The sequence below is a fragment of the Mangifera indica genome, unplaced genomic scaffold (genome assembly GCF_011075055.1).
Source record: "Mangifera indica cultivar Alphonso unplaced genomic scaffold, CATAS_Mindica_2.1 Un_0081, whole genome shotgun sequence".
In the NCBI taxonomy this organism is placed as follows: Eukaryota; Viridiplantae; Streptophyta; class Magnoliopsida; order Sapindales; family Anacardiaceae; genus Mangifera; species Mangifera indica.
This window is the reverse complement of record NW_025401173.1, coordinates 13310-32252: the sequence shown is the minus strand read 5'-3', so window position 1 is coordinate 32252 and position 18943 is coordinate 13310. Positions and strand designations below refer to the sequence as shown.

General features: G+C 32.4%; 2 protein-coding genes across 2 annotated transcripts; both read right to left on the bottom strand.

Annotated features, from left to right (window-relative positions):
* Nucleotides 1-99: 99 nt before the first annotated feature.
* LOC123207484 (probable leucine-rich repeat receptor-like protein kinase At1g35710) lies at nucleotides 100-2261 on the bottom strand. Its single transcript, XM_044624948.1, has one exon. It carries the CDS (start codon nucleotides 2194-2196, stop codon nucleotides 232-234), a length of 1965 nt encoding a protein of 654 aa, XP_044480883.1. The 5' UTR covers nucleotides 2197-2261; the 3' UTR covers nucleotides 100-231.
* Nucleotides 2262-5580: 3319 nt separating this feature from the next.
* LOC123207487 (glycerol-3-phosphate acyltransferase RAM2-like) lies at nucleotides 5581-7964 on the bottom strand. Its single transcript, XM_044624953.1, has 2 exons — nucleotides 7350-7964; nucleotides 5581-6480 (listed from the first exon to the last, which is right to left on the bottom strand). The coding sequence occupies exons 1-2, from the start codon at nucleotides 7959-7961 to the stop codon at nucleotides 5581-5583; spliced, it is 1512 nt and encodes a 503-aa protein (XP_044480888.1). The 5' UTR covers nucleotides 7962-7964.
* Between the last annotated feature and the right edge of the window lie 10979 nt (nucleotides 7965-18943).

Here is an 18943-nt window from a genome sequence, read left to right as displayed (position 1 = left end):
CTCTGTAATCGAATACTAATTTCCACGTTCGTGCTAGTGAAAAAATCAAGTGATGCATGATTAACATCTTTTGAGTTGCTTGTTTGTACACAATTAGTATACTAAGAAGATTGGTCGGATCAAATGATTTGCAAAACGGTTACATGTAATACAGTTGTGATATCAGGATATGAAGAAGAATGAAGAACAGGTCGTCCTAAGATAAAGGCTATAACTTGAGAAGGTAATACATCAATTTGTGGGGACAACGGATTTTACTAAAGCTTTAGCTTTACAGGGAGAAAGGGGCCTGCCGCATAAACCTCTGTTGCCAGAGTAGGAGCTTTCAGGAAAGTTACTCAGTGGAGTGCCTGCAGGAATTTCCCCCACCAAAAGATTGTCTGATAAATCCAATTCCTTCAACTTTCTCAAATTCAAAAATTCGCGCGGTATTTTTCCACTAAACTGGTTTTTCTGCAGCTTCAGTGTCTCTAATAAGCTTTCATTTGCAAGAGTGTTGGGCAACTCAAAACCTAATTTATTGTGGCTCAAATCTAGATCTCTCAGTGATCTCAATCTCCCTATGGAAATGGGTAACCGCCCTTTGAGAAAATTATGTGATAAGTTGAGAAACTGAATCCCAATTTGTCCTTCACCCATCATCTCTATTCCACTTGAAAAGCTGTTGTCTGAGAGATCTATGTATGTCAGTGAACCACCAGAAAACCTTTGCCCTATCTCAAAAACCTGACTTATTGGACCGGTTAGCTTATTCGAGTGGAGATCAAGTACACCCAAGTCCTGTAAGTTAGTAATTGTATTGGGGATCTCTGAAACAAGTGAATTCCATGAGAGATTCACAGAGTAGAGCTGAGTGAGGCTTCCAAGCCATGCCGGTATGCTTCCCGTCAGATGGTTAGCTGATAAATCCAGTTCCTGTATTGGACTTGCAGTATTTCTTAAGAACTCTGGAATTTTTCCCTCGATTCCAACTCCTGCCAAGAGTATTCGGGAAAGAGATGGCAATTCTGCTAACCATCTTGGGATTGAAGAGAGGTTTAAAGGGTTAAACGATAGATCAATTGTTTGAAGATTTTGCAGGGAAGACATCTTGCTAGGCAGTGGCCTATTAATCAAGTTATGAGAAATACTAAAGATCAAGAGTCTAGAGAGTTGACCAATTGATTTTGGTATGTGGCCAGAAAGCTGGTTTCCATAAAGATATAACTCTGTCAAATCTTGTAGGTAACCCAAACTAGCTGGAATCGCTCCCTGAAGCTTGTTATTCTCCAGGGAGACTCTCTGGAGGGATACAAGAGACCCGAAATTCGGTGGTATCCGTCCTGTAAGGTTGTTATTATTCAGTCTTAAGAAGCTGAGGGAACGCATTAGGCCATGGCTAGATGGAAATGGAATTGCCCCTTCAAGATAGTTATCATCCAAGTAGAGGACTGAAATAACAGATAGATTATTCACTGAAGTTGGAATTTTTCCTCCTAAGAGATTGCTTGAGAAATCAAGTTCTTCCAACATCTGTAATTCACCAATCTTTTCTGGTATGTGGTCATAGAAATTATTGCTATGAAGATCCAAACGTACCAGATTCGTCAAGTTAACGAATGAATCCGGTATCTTACCAGTGAATTGATTTGAATACAGAAACAGCTCATTTAGATTTTGTAGATTGCCCAGACTTGAAGGAATGGCTCCAGATAATCCATTTTCGTGTAAGTGAAGTTCTTCAAGTTTCGAAAGATTCCCAATGTTTTCGGGGACTGGGCCACTTAACTTGTTGCCATAGAGATGGAGTTTCCGGAGTTTTCGAAGGCGAAAACCAATAGATGTTGGGATTGTTCCGGCAAGACCGATGAGTCCTCCAAGATCAAGGACTTCAAGAGAGGTGAGAAGTGTTAATGAAGGAGACAGCGAGCCTTCCATCCGCGACTGAAAGACAAAATCATCCGTGGAGATGAATCCTGGAAGATGAATTTCAGTCACTCTACCAGTCATATTATCACAAGAAATGCCTTCCCAGCTGCAACAACTTTGCCCAACCCACTTGGCTAAACGCTCGGATGTGTCAATTTGAATTCCAACCTTGAAGCTGGTTAGCCCTTTCAGATCATTGGAGTTGCATACATCACCTCCATTGATGTTTCCCTCTCCAGCTGCTATGACAGTGAACACTGCAACTATTAAGAGCAACTGATAACCCATTTTCTCCGAATTGCTGAATGAGATTCTTGCCTACTCTCACTGGTACAATTTTCTGATATTTGGATTTGAAATTAATTGCGCATGTTAAGGACTGAAATAAAGGGAACAACTCAGAGATGTCAAAGATATATTGCTGTCTGCTTTTTCTTTCTTTCTTTCTTTTTTTTTTTAACTTCTCTTTTCTCTTTTGCATTAATATGTCTGAATCATGATGTCCATGCTTCTGGTTAAAGGAGTCAATGGAGATCACAGTTTTGCCCATTAAGTTAATTCGTAAAAATGAAGAAATTTCTTCACCCAAGTTTCATAATGATTAAAGTAATCCTCATTTCTTTTCATGATGTTCAAAAGGTCCAAAACATTTTCCCTAAGAAGTTGCTATTATTCAACTGAATTACAAGCAAGCCCAAGTAGTCTGTATGGGTAATTTAAGTGTCAAAGGAGAGGGATTCTAAGTAGAGAGTAAGAGTTCAAATTTTCTAACATTTTCTAGGGTCTCCGAAATATCTAATCCACTGCCTGCCTTCAGTCCATCGAGTTTGACAATTTAGATGCACATGAGTTGATACTCTTTTGTTCTTTCAAGGAAACTTTCATCTTCTTAGATTCCTGGTGGTCCTAGAGCTTAAAAAATGGATTTCCACCATGTTTATTCACCCCAGGAACTGACATGTATGTATATTTTAGGAACTTCAAGAAGGTTCTTATAGTCGTCAGCATTGTTAAAAAAGAAAAGAACAAAGTTCTTGATTTCCGTGGGGAGTTTGGACAAAAATTTGAACAGAGGAAGAGACCTCTGATCCATATAATCGGGTAGTTTGTAAGTATTATTCTAATAAACATTAAACAGAAGAGAAAAAAATTTAAAGATTAAGATTCAATGGTCAATTTTGATGCCCCTCCAAGCACTCTAACCAATGTATTTATGTCCATATTTCAGTCTTTGAACTAGTATTCTGCTATCATCTAAATAAATAGGTCTTATTGGTAGACCTGTCAAACAATATAGAATCATCAACGATTTCTGCAATGCAACAAATTACCTCCAGGCTTTGGAATCTATTTGAAGATGTGAAGCATGTGTTTGTTGAATCCGCATGAGAAAAGTTTGCTAGATATCTAATTGAGCTGATTTTTAGTGCTGGTAGCACTTTAAGTAAAACTAAATTTATGTTGAGTTCTTGGCATGGCATCGCATCATTTGCTCTGTTGCAACTCTAATTCATAAGCAAACAGAGCAAATGATGCTCTCAGTCTTTCTGCTAAGCATGAATTACCAGTAGAGATCTTATCCAATGGCAACTACAGCATCAATGGCTCTAGCTATAATGGTTTTAATTATAACTTGATGTAAGTGGCCTTGGCTAGGGATGCAAAAAGCATCTCAAACTGCATATCCAGATAAAATTGCATGGAAGGCAAACAGTTATTCCAAACTTTAAATACCTACAATAAGCCAGTTGATGAGCCGAAATATGTGTTTCCCTGTGTACCTGCTGTAGTCCATAAGGACCCAGAGGCCTTGGCCCTTCCTTTATCTCAGCCCAGAAGTTTTAGTCATTAGAAAGAAACAGTGGTACCACTGTTTCTGTTAATCTCGTTGAAAAGAATAGTTGCAACCCCTTCTCTGCCCACAGACATCTCAGTTGCAATGTTTGCCATCCTACTCAATTTGGAAAATAGTTCCTTAATGGATTTAGTAATTGTTGATGTATGAATTTGCACCAACCCGATAATGTTAAGTGTGACTAAATGTGATAAGATTGCGATGGAGACCATCTGTGTCTGTGTAAAACACAAAACAATCAAACAAATAATGCAAAAAAAAGGTTTTTTAAGTGGTTAGATAGTCTGGACAATACTTATTTTTACTGTAATGATAATAGTTTTTTGTTTATAATGTGTTTATTGGAAATAATTACAAGGGGTGTTTTTATAAAGAGAATATTTAGAAGAATTTTGGAGAGAATTCCAAATGTTGATTTTGTTTTGAAAATTATATAAAAGACTGCCAAAAGGAGCGCCAGAGAAAAAGATCCAAAGATGGTTGGCTTGCTCCAAAGATGTTCCCTTGCATGTTTGGACCGAAAAGAAGAAAAAAAGTCCACCACACACCCCAACCCCCACCCCCACCCCCAACCCCCACCCCCAAAACTTACAAAGTGACCGTCCTTTTATAGATCAAGGAGAAGAGAACAAATATGCAACTATTGAAGCACATGGGACTCAACACCTTTGCCGATAGGAACGACACATGTTCCATCAGGATTAAAGGAAAGGCCAAAAGACTTGTTTCCATTTCAGTTTTACTACCTTAATTTTAAAAACACAATAAAAATCTTTTTTTTTTTTATAAAAATTATAGTTAAAATTAAAGGTGAAACTATTATTTATTAAAAAAATTTTAAAAATTAAAATTTTATCATATTTTCTTTTTTAAATTTAAAAATTTATAATTTTTTTAATCTAAAATTTAAAAAATAATCATTATACCTTAGGTTTTTCTTTTTTTCATAGACAATGATTCTTTATCTCTAACTATCAATTGTTATCTCTCTTGTCTTATCATTCTCTTCTGGTCTTTAAATTTTCAAACAATTTCCTCTGGATGTTATTGTTTGGATTTAAGAAATAATGTTGAGATTCTGTATTTTTGGTGATTCGGATCACAGAATCATTACGGTGGCAATTCTTCCTCAGTAAGTAAACTGGTGACAGGTCATGCATCTTACTCAAAGGGGACACGTAGGCACATCTAAGCGGCTATGTTTTCTCTTTACTAAAGATGGGAATACCTTACTCGTTGCACATAGACCACAGGTCACATCCACAAACTTGGGGATGCCTCGCTTATTGGTATCTTACCAGCGTGAGTCATCCATATACACGGGGCATGAGTTGTCTGCATGCTCACCGCTGTGTGTTCAATAAAAATTTAAAAAATATCTATCTAATTATCGAAAAATTGTTGTCAGTATAACAGTAACATTGGTACTAAATAAGTTAGCCCAGTTAAATATAAAAACTTTTCGATATTCCAAATGTAATGGCACTTGTTTTAGAGCTTCTGTTTTTTCCCAGTAATGCATATAGGTAACAGAGATAATCTGATTCTAAAAATGGCATTAGCCACATAGTATTACTTACTATCTCACAAATACCATTTAAATTCCTCTTTAAAATGAAGCATTATACATATACAAATGAGAAAGAACTCAAATTGTTTACCCTAGAACAGGATCATTTTCTCCAATAATCGCAATTAAATTTTATTATGAACAATATTAACTCCCTCAAATTCTCGTCTTTCCAAATTTTACATCTTCTGGTAATTAATCCCCTTTATTAATAATACAGTTCCATTTATGCATAAAAACCCAAAAATCAGCATCCCATTACTTTGTTGGGTGAAATCAAAGGCTTCTCAATAACAGTTCCATCGTTCCCAGCCAGAGCCTTATACTTGTCTTTCCTGGTAAAGCTAGTGCATTCATACGAAAGAGTTGCAGCAATCACCCTTTGCATATAATTCGCTACGTCATGGCTAGACTTCCCTGAACTGCAAGTTAACTCCAATGGCAACTTATTCAAGAAAGTTACTTCATAAGCCGGGCTGGGGTTCATGAAGAAGTAAAAGGGGTCCATCCCTTTCCAGCCCCGAGCTGCGGTTCCGTGAAACATGCTCATCCGGTTCACCATCGCCACCGGCACAAGCTGGTCTGTTAGTTCCGCAAACAATGCTGAAAACCTCAAGAGAAATGGCTCCCTACAGGTGGTTCCCTCTGGGCATATCGCTAAGTCACCTTCTTCGAGTAGCTTCTTTATCATGGAGGCGTCATTGGCTCGGTCTCGAGTCAGCCTGACGGTTTTGAGGGGTGAGATGAACTCTGAGAGTCTCGAGACTGAGTAGGTCACCGCGGGAATGGGACGGCCGAGAGCTGTGGAGAGGAAAACTGGGTCGAGTAATGTTCTGTGGGAGCATACGAAGAGGACACCCGATTGACCGGTTGATTTTTTGGCTGGAGGAGGTGGAGTGCCTTTGACGGTGACACGAACACCCAGTGCCCAGAAAGCGTAATATACCAGCTGCATCGGGAGGAGAGCACCGGCGGCGATACGTAAGCAGGCTAAGAGGAAGCCGATGGGGATCCAGAGAACGATAAACAGCGCCATGAGTGGTGTTGGCTTTTGGACTAGTCGACCATCGTGGAAGATTATTGGTTGCAGCAGCTGCTCGCTTGGCACCGCCCTTACTTCTGGTTTGGATGGCACGATGTAGCCTTCCTACAAGTTTTCAAATAGAAGTAATTAAGGTTTAGATGGTGCTTACCGGTAAAAATACTTCATATATTTCGAATGGGATCGTTGAATCGTATTATATTTTAAAAACTTAATTTTATATATTATAAAATAATATTGTATTTTATTTTATATTAGAGTGCATTTGTTTAAAATAAAATAACCAAAAAAAACAATTATTATCCTATTATAATATAAAAAATATTACAAATAAATCTTAAAAATTTAAAATTTATGGTATGCATTTTTATTAAGTAGTTGTTTTTCTTAAAAGGTAATCGATTATTCATATGAATATATATTATATTATATTATATGATATTATAGTTAGATTCGAACTGAGCCAAACTCGAGCTCAGCTTGGTTTGTATGTAGTAGAGTTTGTGAAAGATAAGCTCGAATTCTGTTTGAATAAGTTTGAGCTCGAGTTTTTAACTATTTTGTTATTAAAACGATGTCGTTTTAATACATATTAATTGAAACGATGTCGTTTTGAATCCAAATTTTTTAATTGACAAATTTGACGAGTAGCTCGAACTCGGTTTGAATCCAAGATATGTATCTTATTATAAGATACATGTATTATATTATATTAATTTGACATACCTTAAAATCATATCATTTTTCTATTATATCTTATTATAACAAACATATCATGGATCATAATATAATAATAACCATAATTATGGTAGATAAAAAATTATATGATATTCGTTAGAGTAATATTATATATACACACTTTTATATACATATATAATATATTATTATGTGATTATATGATTTTAAATTGGTAATAAAATAGCAGCTAATCATTTATTTATATATATAAGTGTGTGGTTATTGGATTCACCAACCTTACACATAGCCATGAAGGGAATATCAGTGTGCCTATCGCCAAGGCCAATGTCTGGTTGAGCCTCTCCAAACGCCTTCCGAAGACTTTGAGCCTTTTTATCTCCCACAAGCACCCCAGGACGACGAACAAACCCAGTTGCTCTACCTTTGTAAGTTGCAATCTCAGTACCCACAACCATGTCAACTCCCAATAAATCTTTCAGAAATGCTTCCACCATAATCCTCGGATTCGCCGTTAGAACGCACCGTTTCCCACACGAAGAGAACACGCGCCACGACTCAGGATGGATATCAGCAGAGTAAAACTTCGGCAGTACCGCACGAGCCACTGACTCAATGTCACTCACCTTCATTCCAGCAAATGAAGCAAAGATAAGAACTTGGATCCCCGCTGATTCTGAGACAAAATAATATAGAAGACCAGCGATTGGCGAAGCCAAAAGCAAGAAAAGAAGCCTCAAAACCCCACCAACTTCGTAAGCAACAAGAGCAAAGTAAGGGAAAGAGCTACGTCCTCTTAGCAAAGTCCCGTCCATATCGGCAACAACCGTGTGCTTTTCTCGACCCACTGATAAACATTGATAGACAGTTGGATATTTATTAAAATCCATGGTTAGGAGGTAGCCGAGCCTAGATATTAACTTAATTTCGAAGAGAAAAGTGTTTGGTTTTGAGAGAATTCTTGGTGTTCATTAGCTACATATAGAGGAAAATGTGTATAGTCAGACAAATGGAAGCTGCATTAGGAAGGAAAATATGAATGGACAAAAGGTTTGTTTGGGGCAGTGCATGCATATGGGTGTAACCGAGGGTTTGCCACTCTTGTTTTCAGGGGAAAAACAACAATGGTTTATACGCATTTGGTATAATTTTATTGCTTAGTCCGCCGTTCTTCTGTTTTCTTTGGTTTGTCTTTATCATGCGTAGAAGAAGGAGCTCTTGCCAAAACATTGATTTTGTTGGTCGTGGGTAAAATTTTAAGAGCAATGTTGTGTATACATATTTTTGATACACAATTTATATACATAGTGATGTATCATCATGTAATTAGATGATTTTAAAGCATGTATCATCATATGATAAAGAAACATTCAATCACATGATAACACCTCATCTATGTACATAAATTATGTACCAAAAATAGGTATACATAGTTTTATTGAAATTTTAATATTTCCATTCTTGAAATTCTTTGAAAATAACAATTTTATTTTGCAAACTTGTGAAACTAACATTAATAATCCAGGTTAATTCTAGTAGTTAGAGGTATTAATTTCTATTCTGTCATCACTTAAATTATGAAATCTTGATGATGTTCGATAATATAGAGCAATATTTTATATTTATATATATATATATATATATATATATATATATATATATATATATATATATATATATATTATTATACATAATTTAGATACATAGATAATGTATCATCATATAATTAAATATTATTTTTTATTTAATTCAAAATCATCCAATCACATAATAATACGTTATCTATATACCAATATTATGTATAAAAAATATATACGTATAGTTTTATTATATTATATATATCACTTTTTTCTAAACTGAAAAATTAAAATTTCGTAACTTTATTGGATGGAAAAATTAAATCCTGCGGATTGTTGTTTATAGGAACCAAGGCATTAGCTATAGTTTAAAAATCTTCTAATGAAAATTAAGGTGTTGGTTTCATTTCATGAAACTTAAGGATGAAAATTTTTAGATTTCCTTTGTTTCGAGCTAATTCCGCAGGTCAAAATATCAAGGTAATTAAGGTAAATTCCATGTCAGGTTACATGCACAGGAAGAGACAGAGTGAATTATATGCAGATGAAATGAACATGAAAAAGAAAGTCTCCATGCCATGGTTTTGGAAACTGGTTCAGGGAGTTGGTCCAATTGGTTGAATCATCTATCGCTAATCAAAATAGTTTCATTTTATTTAAAAACTATTTTTAAAATTAGATTAATTCAAAATAGTTACGATTGGAGAAATGAAGACCGAGTTTAACTTTATCAGTATAAAAAATAATTCTTTTAAATTTATTATTGAGATTTAAACAGTTAAACTCATAACCTTACTTAGAGGGATAAGGGGTCAGGCTGATCTGAAACCCGATTTGAACCCTTTCTTCAGCTTGCCCGGCAATAACACAACCCGCTATTGTAACGGGTCAAGATGTTCTACACCCAAGCAACGACTATTGAAAGTGCCGGTAGGTGTTGAACTTTTTTATTTTTTTCTTAATTTCGTATATAAACATCCCATGCACACACAGATTTTCCATTACTCCACGGTCTAAACTTTCTTCAACTCTCTCAATCTCAATCTTAAACTCTCTTAATAAATTTTTTATTTTCTCCAACAACTTTGTTTCCATTTGTTTTTACAATTTTGTCAACCAATTTTCTTTTATTCAATACAAATAGATTCAAGTTCACATTAGTTTAATTCGTTTAAACACTTTGATAATAAAAAAACTTAATATGTTTTCAATAAATAATCTCAAACATAGGCACGTGGAGGTCATACGATAAAAAAGAAAAAAGAAATTGACGGTGTGGGAACACTTCGATTAAATCGAAGAAATAATTGAAGGTAAATTAATTCGATAGACAATGTGTAAACACTGTGTTCTTATTTAACATATGTCAAATTCAGATGACACCGATTATCTTCATTGTCATATCAATGAATATTGTAAATAAATATCACACCATTTAAGAGGATAACAACAAATTGTTTTTACTAGATCACGATCAATTGAGAAATAGGTAATCCAAGGGCTTCAAGTGTGGGGGAAACGACAAACTTCACATACGATCAATAAAAAATGTGCAAGTACATGACTAGGTATGTTATCACATTTGATCAAACCTTTACTTATGTTGATGATGAAATATTAAAATGAATGCTACAAAATAGTGTTCAATCAACACTTCTAAAAATTGATAAGTCTATACCTAGATCTGATATCATTAAAAATTTTGAAAGAACTACTTATAAAAATTATGAAAGAACTACTTAATTTTAATGATATTATTTTTATTACTTTTGATTTATGAACAACCTGTAATCAAGACATAGTATACATTTATGCACCTGCTCATTATATTAATTATGATTGACAATTGTGCAAAAAAATTATTATATTTAAGGTGTTAAAATATCTTCATTCTGGTATCACAATTTATCGAACATTAATAAACATTTTTAATGAATATAGAATAAATAATTTTATTTTTATAATTACTTTTTTTTTAATGCCAAAAGTAATAAAAAAATAATTGAGTTAATGACGAATCATTTAAATTTACTGTTTTGTGGCAAATTATTTCATATTAGACGCACATAACTTATTATGAATTAATAGCGTAAGATGGATTGAGTTTAACAAAAACTCATATAGAAACAATTAGACATGTCATTGATTATATTTTATTTTCTCTAACACGTACAAATATATCATCAAATATGTAGACAAAAAAAATTAAAGATTGATGTCAAAAGTAAGTGAAATTCAATATATCTTATATTTAAATTATGTAAATTATATGAAACAACTATAACACAATTTTTTCATACTTAACCAAAAGATCTTGAAAATCCAATTTTTTTCACTAAGTATGTTAAGACACAGTTAATACTCTAATAAACATGTTAGACCCCTTAAAACGGCCATCGATCAATGCTTATGTGTTTATTATCCCACCTATTGTTTAATTTTATATTATATAGTAGAAATTAGTTTTATTTTTAAAAAATATAGATTTGATATTGTTTTTTATGATTTTGTAAGAGAAATGGAGGAAAATTTTTAAAAATATTGGAAAGAAACACTATTACTATTTTTGCAGCCACCATTTTAGACCTTAGAGAAAAATTTTTAGAAGCACAAAATTTATTAGAAGTTATAAACGTGAATTTATTAGAACCTTTATTTTATAAAATATATGATATTTAAAATTTTTTACTTAAAGTGTATATTGTTTATTAAATTAAATATGGAAAAACGTCACAGACTCTCAAACTTTAAGTAAGTTCAAATAGTTTATATAAAGATAAGTTGTGTATATGATCTATTCTCCGCAAAAATAAGCAATAAGTAGGTTTAAGTTTCAGTTATACTGACTTTTATAATTTTATTAATATTGATCATTTTTCTGAAATTATGAATCGAGAAGGTGACTCTTTTAATGTTCTGTCATGGTGGAAAGCACATCAAAGCAGTTATCTTGTGCTTTCTATCATGACATGTGATGCACTAACACTTCAGATGTCTATTGTAGCATTGGAGTTAGCTTTTAATATAAGTGAATATATGTTGAATGATAGACGATCAAATTTATACCCTAATATAGTTGAAAACAATAATGTGCATGAAAGATTAGATGATTACAAAATTCAAGTTGTAGAATTAGATAGCAAAGGATATTTTTTATCAATTCAAGAATTTTGACGTTGTATGTAAATAAAAAATTACACTAGTAAGAATTGGAATTTATATATTTTATAGTTGAATTTATTTTCATTATATTTGACTTTTTCGTTATATCATATAACCACAATATTTTTCTGTTATAAATGAGAGATTTTAAATAAAAATTTAGAAGTGTTGTCCACATTTATATTACTTCGAAAGTGAATATAAATTATTTTTATTAAATTATATATTAAAAATATATTTTTTATCAAAAAAGTAATGGGTTGGCTCATCAAAAGCCCATGGACAGTTGTTAAGGGATTGAGATAACATAACCCAAGAACTCTTAGATCATGCCACTAGCCTTCAAATCTTAGCGAGCTAACTCGGTCCACATTGTAACGGGATTAGGCATGGCTCAACCTGCGAGCATGACGGGTCGCATCAATATCGGTCCGACCCAGCTTGACATAGTCCGTCTAATGTAATTTGACATAGCCTGTTAACACCTCTAACTTCATTTATCAAATTTGAGCATGTATACCATAATAACTTATTCAAAATTGTTTTAAATATTAGTTTTAATTGATTAATTGGTTCAACCATTGATCAACTAATCCACCCATAAGTTGAATTGAACCATTTTTTTATCAAATCAACATCCAATCTTATTTCGAAAATATTCTTTGAACTAAAAGTTCCTCATTCAACAATGTTTTGTATGCATGATAATCATAACGATAATTAACCAAGCCTAGATGCTAGCTCGAAATAATTACATGATTTGTACATATGTAACATGCAACATATCAATTGTGTAATGTCAACCAATACAAATCAGTGGAAAAAGTGGGATACTCATAATCCTAGAGGTATTTTGGGGTCTCTTACAATTGCGACCTCTCAAACTGCTAGATCCATGAATGATTATAAATTTTAAGGGTCAACTAATTGGCTGAAATTTCGGCATACTGTCTTTTCCATAAGAAAAACCTGTTACCAAAATCTTTTCCATAAGAAAAACACAAGGGCTGTAATAATTACTAGTGTTCGTAGAATTAAAATTGTTATTAATTATGACATGGAAACATCAATATCTATCCGTCAATGTCCAGAAATAAGCAAATATATATATATATATATATATATATATATATCAATAGTACACAAATAATGACACATATTATCCGAAAATAAGTAAATATATATATCAATAATAGACAAATAATGACATATTTTTTTAATATAAAATTGTCTTAAAAAATGCAAATATATACACATATTAACAATATCTATCAGTCATGTCAAAAAATAAACAAATATATATCAATAGGCCAAAGGACTATGTCTTACATCAAGTATCCTCTAATTGTAAATTTTAACTCTTTTAACTTTAAAAATTATATTTTTCTATTTATGGGTGGTTAAAATTAACGAAACTCTAACCCCTTAAAATTTTATCACTTCTCCTCCCCTAAACTCTAAAAACTAACTATTTTCCCCATAGGTCAAGTTTTAAAAAATGACATTTTACCTCTAAGGTTTAGTTTTTAAACTCCGACACCATTATTGGCAACCTCTCCCTCCGACGATCTATTTCTACTCAATTAGATATCTAATCGGTGTCAAATGAAGCTTGGGAGACAAAGAGCTTTATTGGAAAGACAAAGCTCTTCGTCTTCCTGGACAAAGATGAAGATCCTGTCTTTGTCTAAGAAGACGATCGTCCTCCCAGAAGAGGACGTCTGTGACAAGGAGATGAAGATCTTTTTATTGCACTATCGTCGTCGCACTAGAAGAAGAAGGTCGAAGATGACATCAGAAGATGAAGTTGAATAATGAGGGTGAAACTGCTATTTTTAAAAGTTATGGAGGGGCGGTTGAGTTTTAAAAAATATGAAAACCCTAGGTTTGGGGGTGAAAATGTTACTTTTTTAAGTTTGAAAACTTTAGGTAAGAGTGAAATATTAGTTTCTAAAATCTGAGGGGGCGGAGAGTAATAAACTTTAAAATTTTTTAATATAAATAGTAAAATAACTATTTTACCCTTACCTTTAACAGAAAATATTAATAAAAGTTTGAATATGAATGTGAATTGAGATTTTTTATCTCCTATGAATATAAGTTTGAGAATGATCTAAAATTTAGCTGAAAAACAGTCATTTTCCCTTTATTTTACCACTATTATGTCTACGAATTTAAAGGAACTTGTGAATGATCATAAATTTTAAGTGTCAACCAATTGGCTGAAATTTCGGTACACTTCCTATTTTTTCCGTAAGAAAAACCTGTTAGCAAATTTTTTATTTATTTATGCAAGACACAAGGGAGGTAATAATTACAAGTGATCGTTGAATCGAATTCGCTATTAATTAAGATCAGGAAACATCAATATCTATCGGTCAATGTCCAAATATATTTGCACTAAATTATAAATAAATAAATTTATTTATTCATTTATTTGTTTTAGAAACTGATTACATGGTTCATGGGTTATATGGCGTGACGCACATGACGTGATCTCACCACTGACTAAGTCTTAAATTACATTAATTCCAAATCAGAGCATCAACAACTAAACAATTAATCAAGGTTTTACAGAACACAAACACTGGCTGGGATGTTAATTAAAATATACATAAAATTTTATGTTTAAATTTTTTTTAGGTAAATTTTTAATAAATTTATTTATTTTAATAATACTTTTTTTTGGTAATGATCTTCTTTTAGCCATATTTTTTCTTTAACAGTATTTCTATCAATAGTATACTCTAATATCATCATATTAATTATAAGTTTGATAATTTACGAATAAAAACATTTATAAACTTGTTTGAAAATAGATTAATTTTTAATTTGATTATTGATATGTCTAGATCCAAACAAAAAGTGGAACAAATATGAGTGTGACTACAAAGGGTACATGAAATATAAGAAGTATGACAAATGCTTTATTTATTATAAATATATTTTTATATATTTATATTATAGCAGGAATGCAAGCACTCATGTATGTATGTATGTGTGTGTGTGTGTGTATATATATATATAAAATTTAATATAATATATAATATAATATTTATATAAAAATATTTATATTTTTTATTAAATAAATATATTTATATTATAAAAATAATAAAATATATATATACATACATGAGTGGGAGAATGCTCTCAGACTCATGTATACATATATTTATATCCGCATGGATTTGCATTTCTCACACTTTTTGCACTTACACTTACTTTTGTTCTGGTTTTCATTTCAATCTAAATATATCAACAATCAAACCGAAAATTGACCTATTTTCGAACGAGTTTATGAATGTTTTGATTCATAAACTACTAAACTTATAATTAATATGATGATGTTAGAGTATACTATTGAAGAAAACGTTGCAGAAGAAAAAACACGACCGAAAAAAGGTAATTATCAAATAGGAGTATTGTTAAAATAAATATTGAGTTTGCTTAAAAAAATAAATTCATTAAAAATTTGTTTAAAAAGGTTTAGGTGCAAAATTTTATGTCTATTTTAATTAATATCCTAACATTAGCAACTTGGCATAGACATTTCCAAATCTTACCGTTCATATGACCTACAACTCATCATTTTTTGTCATTATAACAAAATGGCAAGCACTCATAGATTCTCATTCAATCAGTAGGTTATAATTCATATGTTACTCCTTACCATCATAGCACAATTACAACATCAAAAATCTTAATTCAAGCAAAGGTTATCGTACTTACCTCTCTTCTGACACAATAACAGTCTTTACATGGCTTTGGTGAGTTTCCAATGATTCCTCGTTCTCCAGCAAGAACTTAACACACTTAGATCGTTATCTAGTCTCTTTTGCTCTAAAGAAATATTAAATGCATATTTAGCCAAATAGCCTTGTGTTTTCTTTTTTTTTTCTTTTTGCCAGAAAAATATGACACACGACCATATGTCTTTCCACACATAGGCGTTTGTGTTGTTACCTACTAACTAATGGCAGTTTTCCCAAAACTGTTGCAAAATTGATCCATATCCAGTTTTCAAATTTATTGACCACACACAGACATCTATTCCTTCATACAGGAGCGTGTTTTTCACCTAGACTTAGCCATTTTCACTCATGTTGCAAGAAATGATAATTATACCCTTCTTAGCACACACATGGGTGTGTAAACTCACTTACATGATTATGCACACCCAAAAAGCATAACACACAATGCAAACAAGTAAAATGAAAGGAAAAAGGCAAAAATAACCTTGAACATACCTGTGAGTGTTAACGCATGGCCTAGAATAAAATGTTTTCACTCATGACACTATCGTCCCTACAATAGAGGTGGTCGTGCATGACATGTGGGCATCATAAATTAACTTGTTTTCGCACCTTAAAGCGTTTCTATGCAATTTTTATTAACCAATTCACATTCTCACATAATCAAACAACCAAAAACATAAAAATAAAGGCTCGAATGGGTTGTATCAACTAACAATCCACAAATCAAACATGAATCTCAACCACATCACACTAGCAATCATGATCCATCAATTATACCTAAAACATGCATAATAATGGGGCACAAAATACTCAATTTCAACAACCAAATCATCCAATCAATTAATCACACTCAATTTGGTAAGGGAAAAGAACCCAATCAACTATTAGAAATTCATGAACAAAATTCGTAAGATAGTCTTAGTTACCTACCTTTTTATGCTTGAAGATTTGAAGCTGCCTATTTGTTCTCCTTCTCTCTTTCCTTGTTGCCTTCTAGTTTTCGAAAAAAAACTCATCAGACTACCATGAGGAATGTTGGAAATCAGTTCAAAACACCATTTCTCTTTTCTATAAAAGTGTGTACATCTAATCAGAAATTATGATCCCTAAGGCACAACTAACAAGTCTTATTTAAATTGCTAGTGCATAATGCCATAAATGTCATAAATGAGTGTATGCCTCGTACATACAACAGTTCATCACTTAAACTTCTTCTAATATGGCACTTATCCATTCCAATTGATATGACAATTCACACATTGGCATGCCTATCTTGTGTACGGTTGTCCCTCACTTTAATTTTATAATACTTCATTTATTTCAATCTAATAGACCATGAACATACTCAAACATATAAATATAGACAAAATGACTATTTAACATACTTGTAGATGTTACACTTTCCCTAAGACTTAAGTCTCTAATAGTGAAAAATTATAACAAAGGAAGTCTTAGAGGTATTGCACATGTCACCATGCATTGCCACACATATCCATGCATCGTCATACATTAGTTAAAGTATTGCAAGTGTTGTCATGCATTGGTAGAACATCAAACACGTTGCCACGAGCCAATAGAACATCACATGCACCGCCATGCATTGACAAGGCATCATCATGCACCATTATGCACATTCACCTAAATTTGGTTCTAATTGACTCATTCACTAGGTTGGGTTGACAACATTTGACCTATTGATTAAGTCAAGTTTGACCAATTTTGGCATGGTATGAGATGACTTTTTAACCAAGTTGAGTGGCCCGATTTGACCTAATACAGGTTGCCCTGTTGATTTGATCAATTTGACCAAATGCAAGTTGATTGTTAACCAGGTTAGGATTTACTTAACCTATTTTCTTATAAGTCTGGTTTCTAAGTTAGAAAAACCCAGAATCAATCCACAATATTAAAAAAAACCCTAGCCATAAATTCATAATTCTTAGACTGACTGACACTAAGTTCGACCGTTAAAATGTTGTAATGATTTCTAGGAGACCATATGTGCCTATGGATTACATCAAAGTCAATTTTGATGGCCAAAATTATGCCTCGATATCATGGTAGTAAGACAAAATCATTGCCAACAACAGCGATTTAAGGCTTAATCAAGCCTAGAAATAACGTTGGCAATGATGCCAAATGTATTCTAGGTCATGATGATGATCTAATTTCACATCAAAATTGATTTTATATTAATTGAATCAAAATGTCTAAAATTTGCCTATAAACCTTAGAATGAAAATGATACAATTTTAATCCAAAATTATTAATTTCAGTTTCACAAAATAGATCCTATAACTTTATGCCAATGATACAATGCATAGTTTTGATACCACATGTTAAATTAAACTACATAAATTTTCACAAAATTATTCATCAAAATCAGTCAGTCTAATCTCAACATCAATTTTGATTCATTTACATACATGTTATAAAGTAATAAAATTCATAGATTAGAGAATTAAACAAACCTGAATTGCATCATAGTTAATGTAGAATTGCTTATTAATCTAATCGATTGTTGATTTAATGAAATTGGTCATCCTTTTTCATATATGCTCAAAATAACAATATTTAGAATGAGGTGTTTTCATTGTACAAGCATTCGTAAGGGAACCTAGCTCTCTTTTTACAATAATTTACCAAGCCTCTCATCACAAACTCAATAGTCTAAACTTGTATCGTCAAAATCTTGATTTAATACATGAAATTAGGGCTAGATTTAAGCCGAACCAAGCCCAAGCAAGGTAAAACTCATTTTCAGCTCATTTTTGGGGGGCTTAGCTCAGGTTCATCGAACTTAGGAGCTCAGCTCGCTTCATGGATTGGGAGTTCATGTACACAAACCAAACCTGGCTCGGGCTCATCGAATTCATTCGATTTGGTTCACTTGTGGCTTGTGTAGTGTAGTTTTAAAAAATTTTAATATATTTTAGCTTGGGTTCGTATATGTCAAGATCAGGTTTGGGCTTGTGATTGGTTTTCAAATATATTTTAACTCGGGTTTAGAGTCAAGTTCATATATATCAAGGTTGGGTTCAGGTTCCTTCTAGCAAAACTTGTATCAAGCTCAAGCAAACTCACTTCGAATCTAGCCTTACATGAAATGCATTGAGCATTCAACAAAATTTATCGTGGTATGCCTATAAAAAATAACTCATGAGTCTATATTTACCTAAATTTTATAAAATTAAAACATGATTAATGTTTGCTCATATTTGGTAAAATTTCTAACATTAATGACTCTTAGGGTGCATTCGGTTAGAGTAATGTTTATTACTAAAAATAAAAAATTACCATAAAGATAAATTAATTAAAAAATTAATGAATATAAAATATTACTATGTTTAATAAAAATTTGTAAGTATAAATAATTAT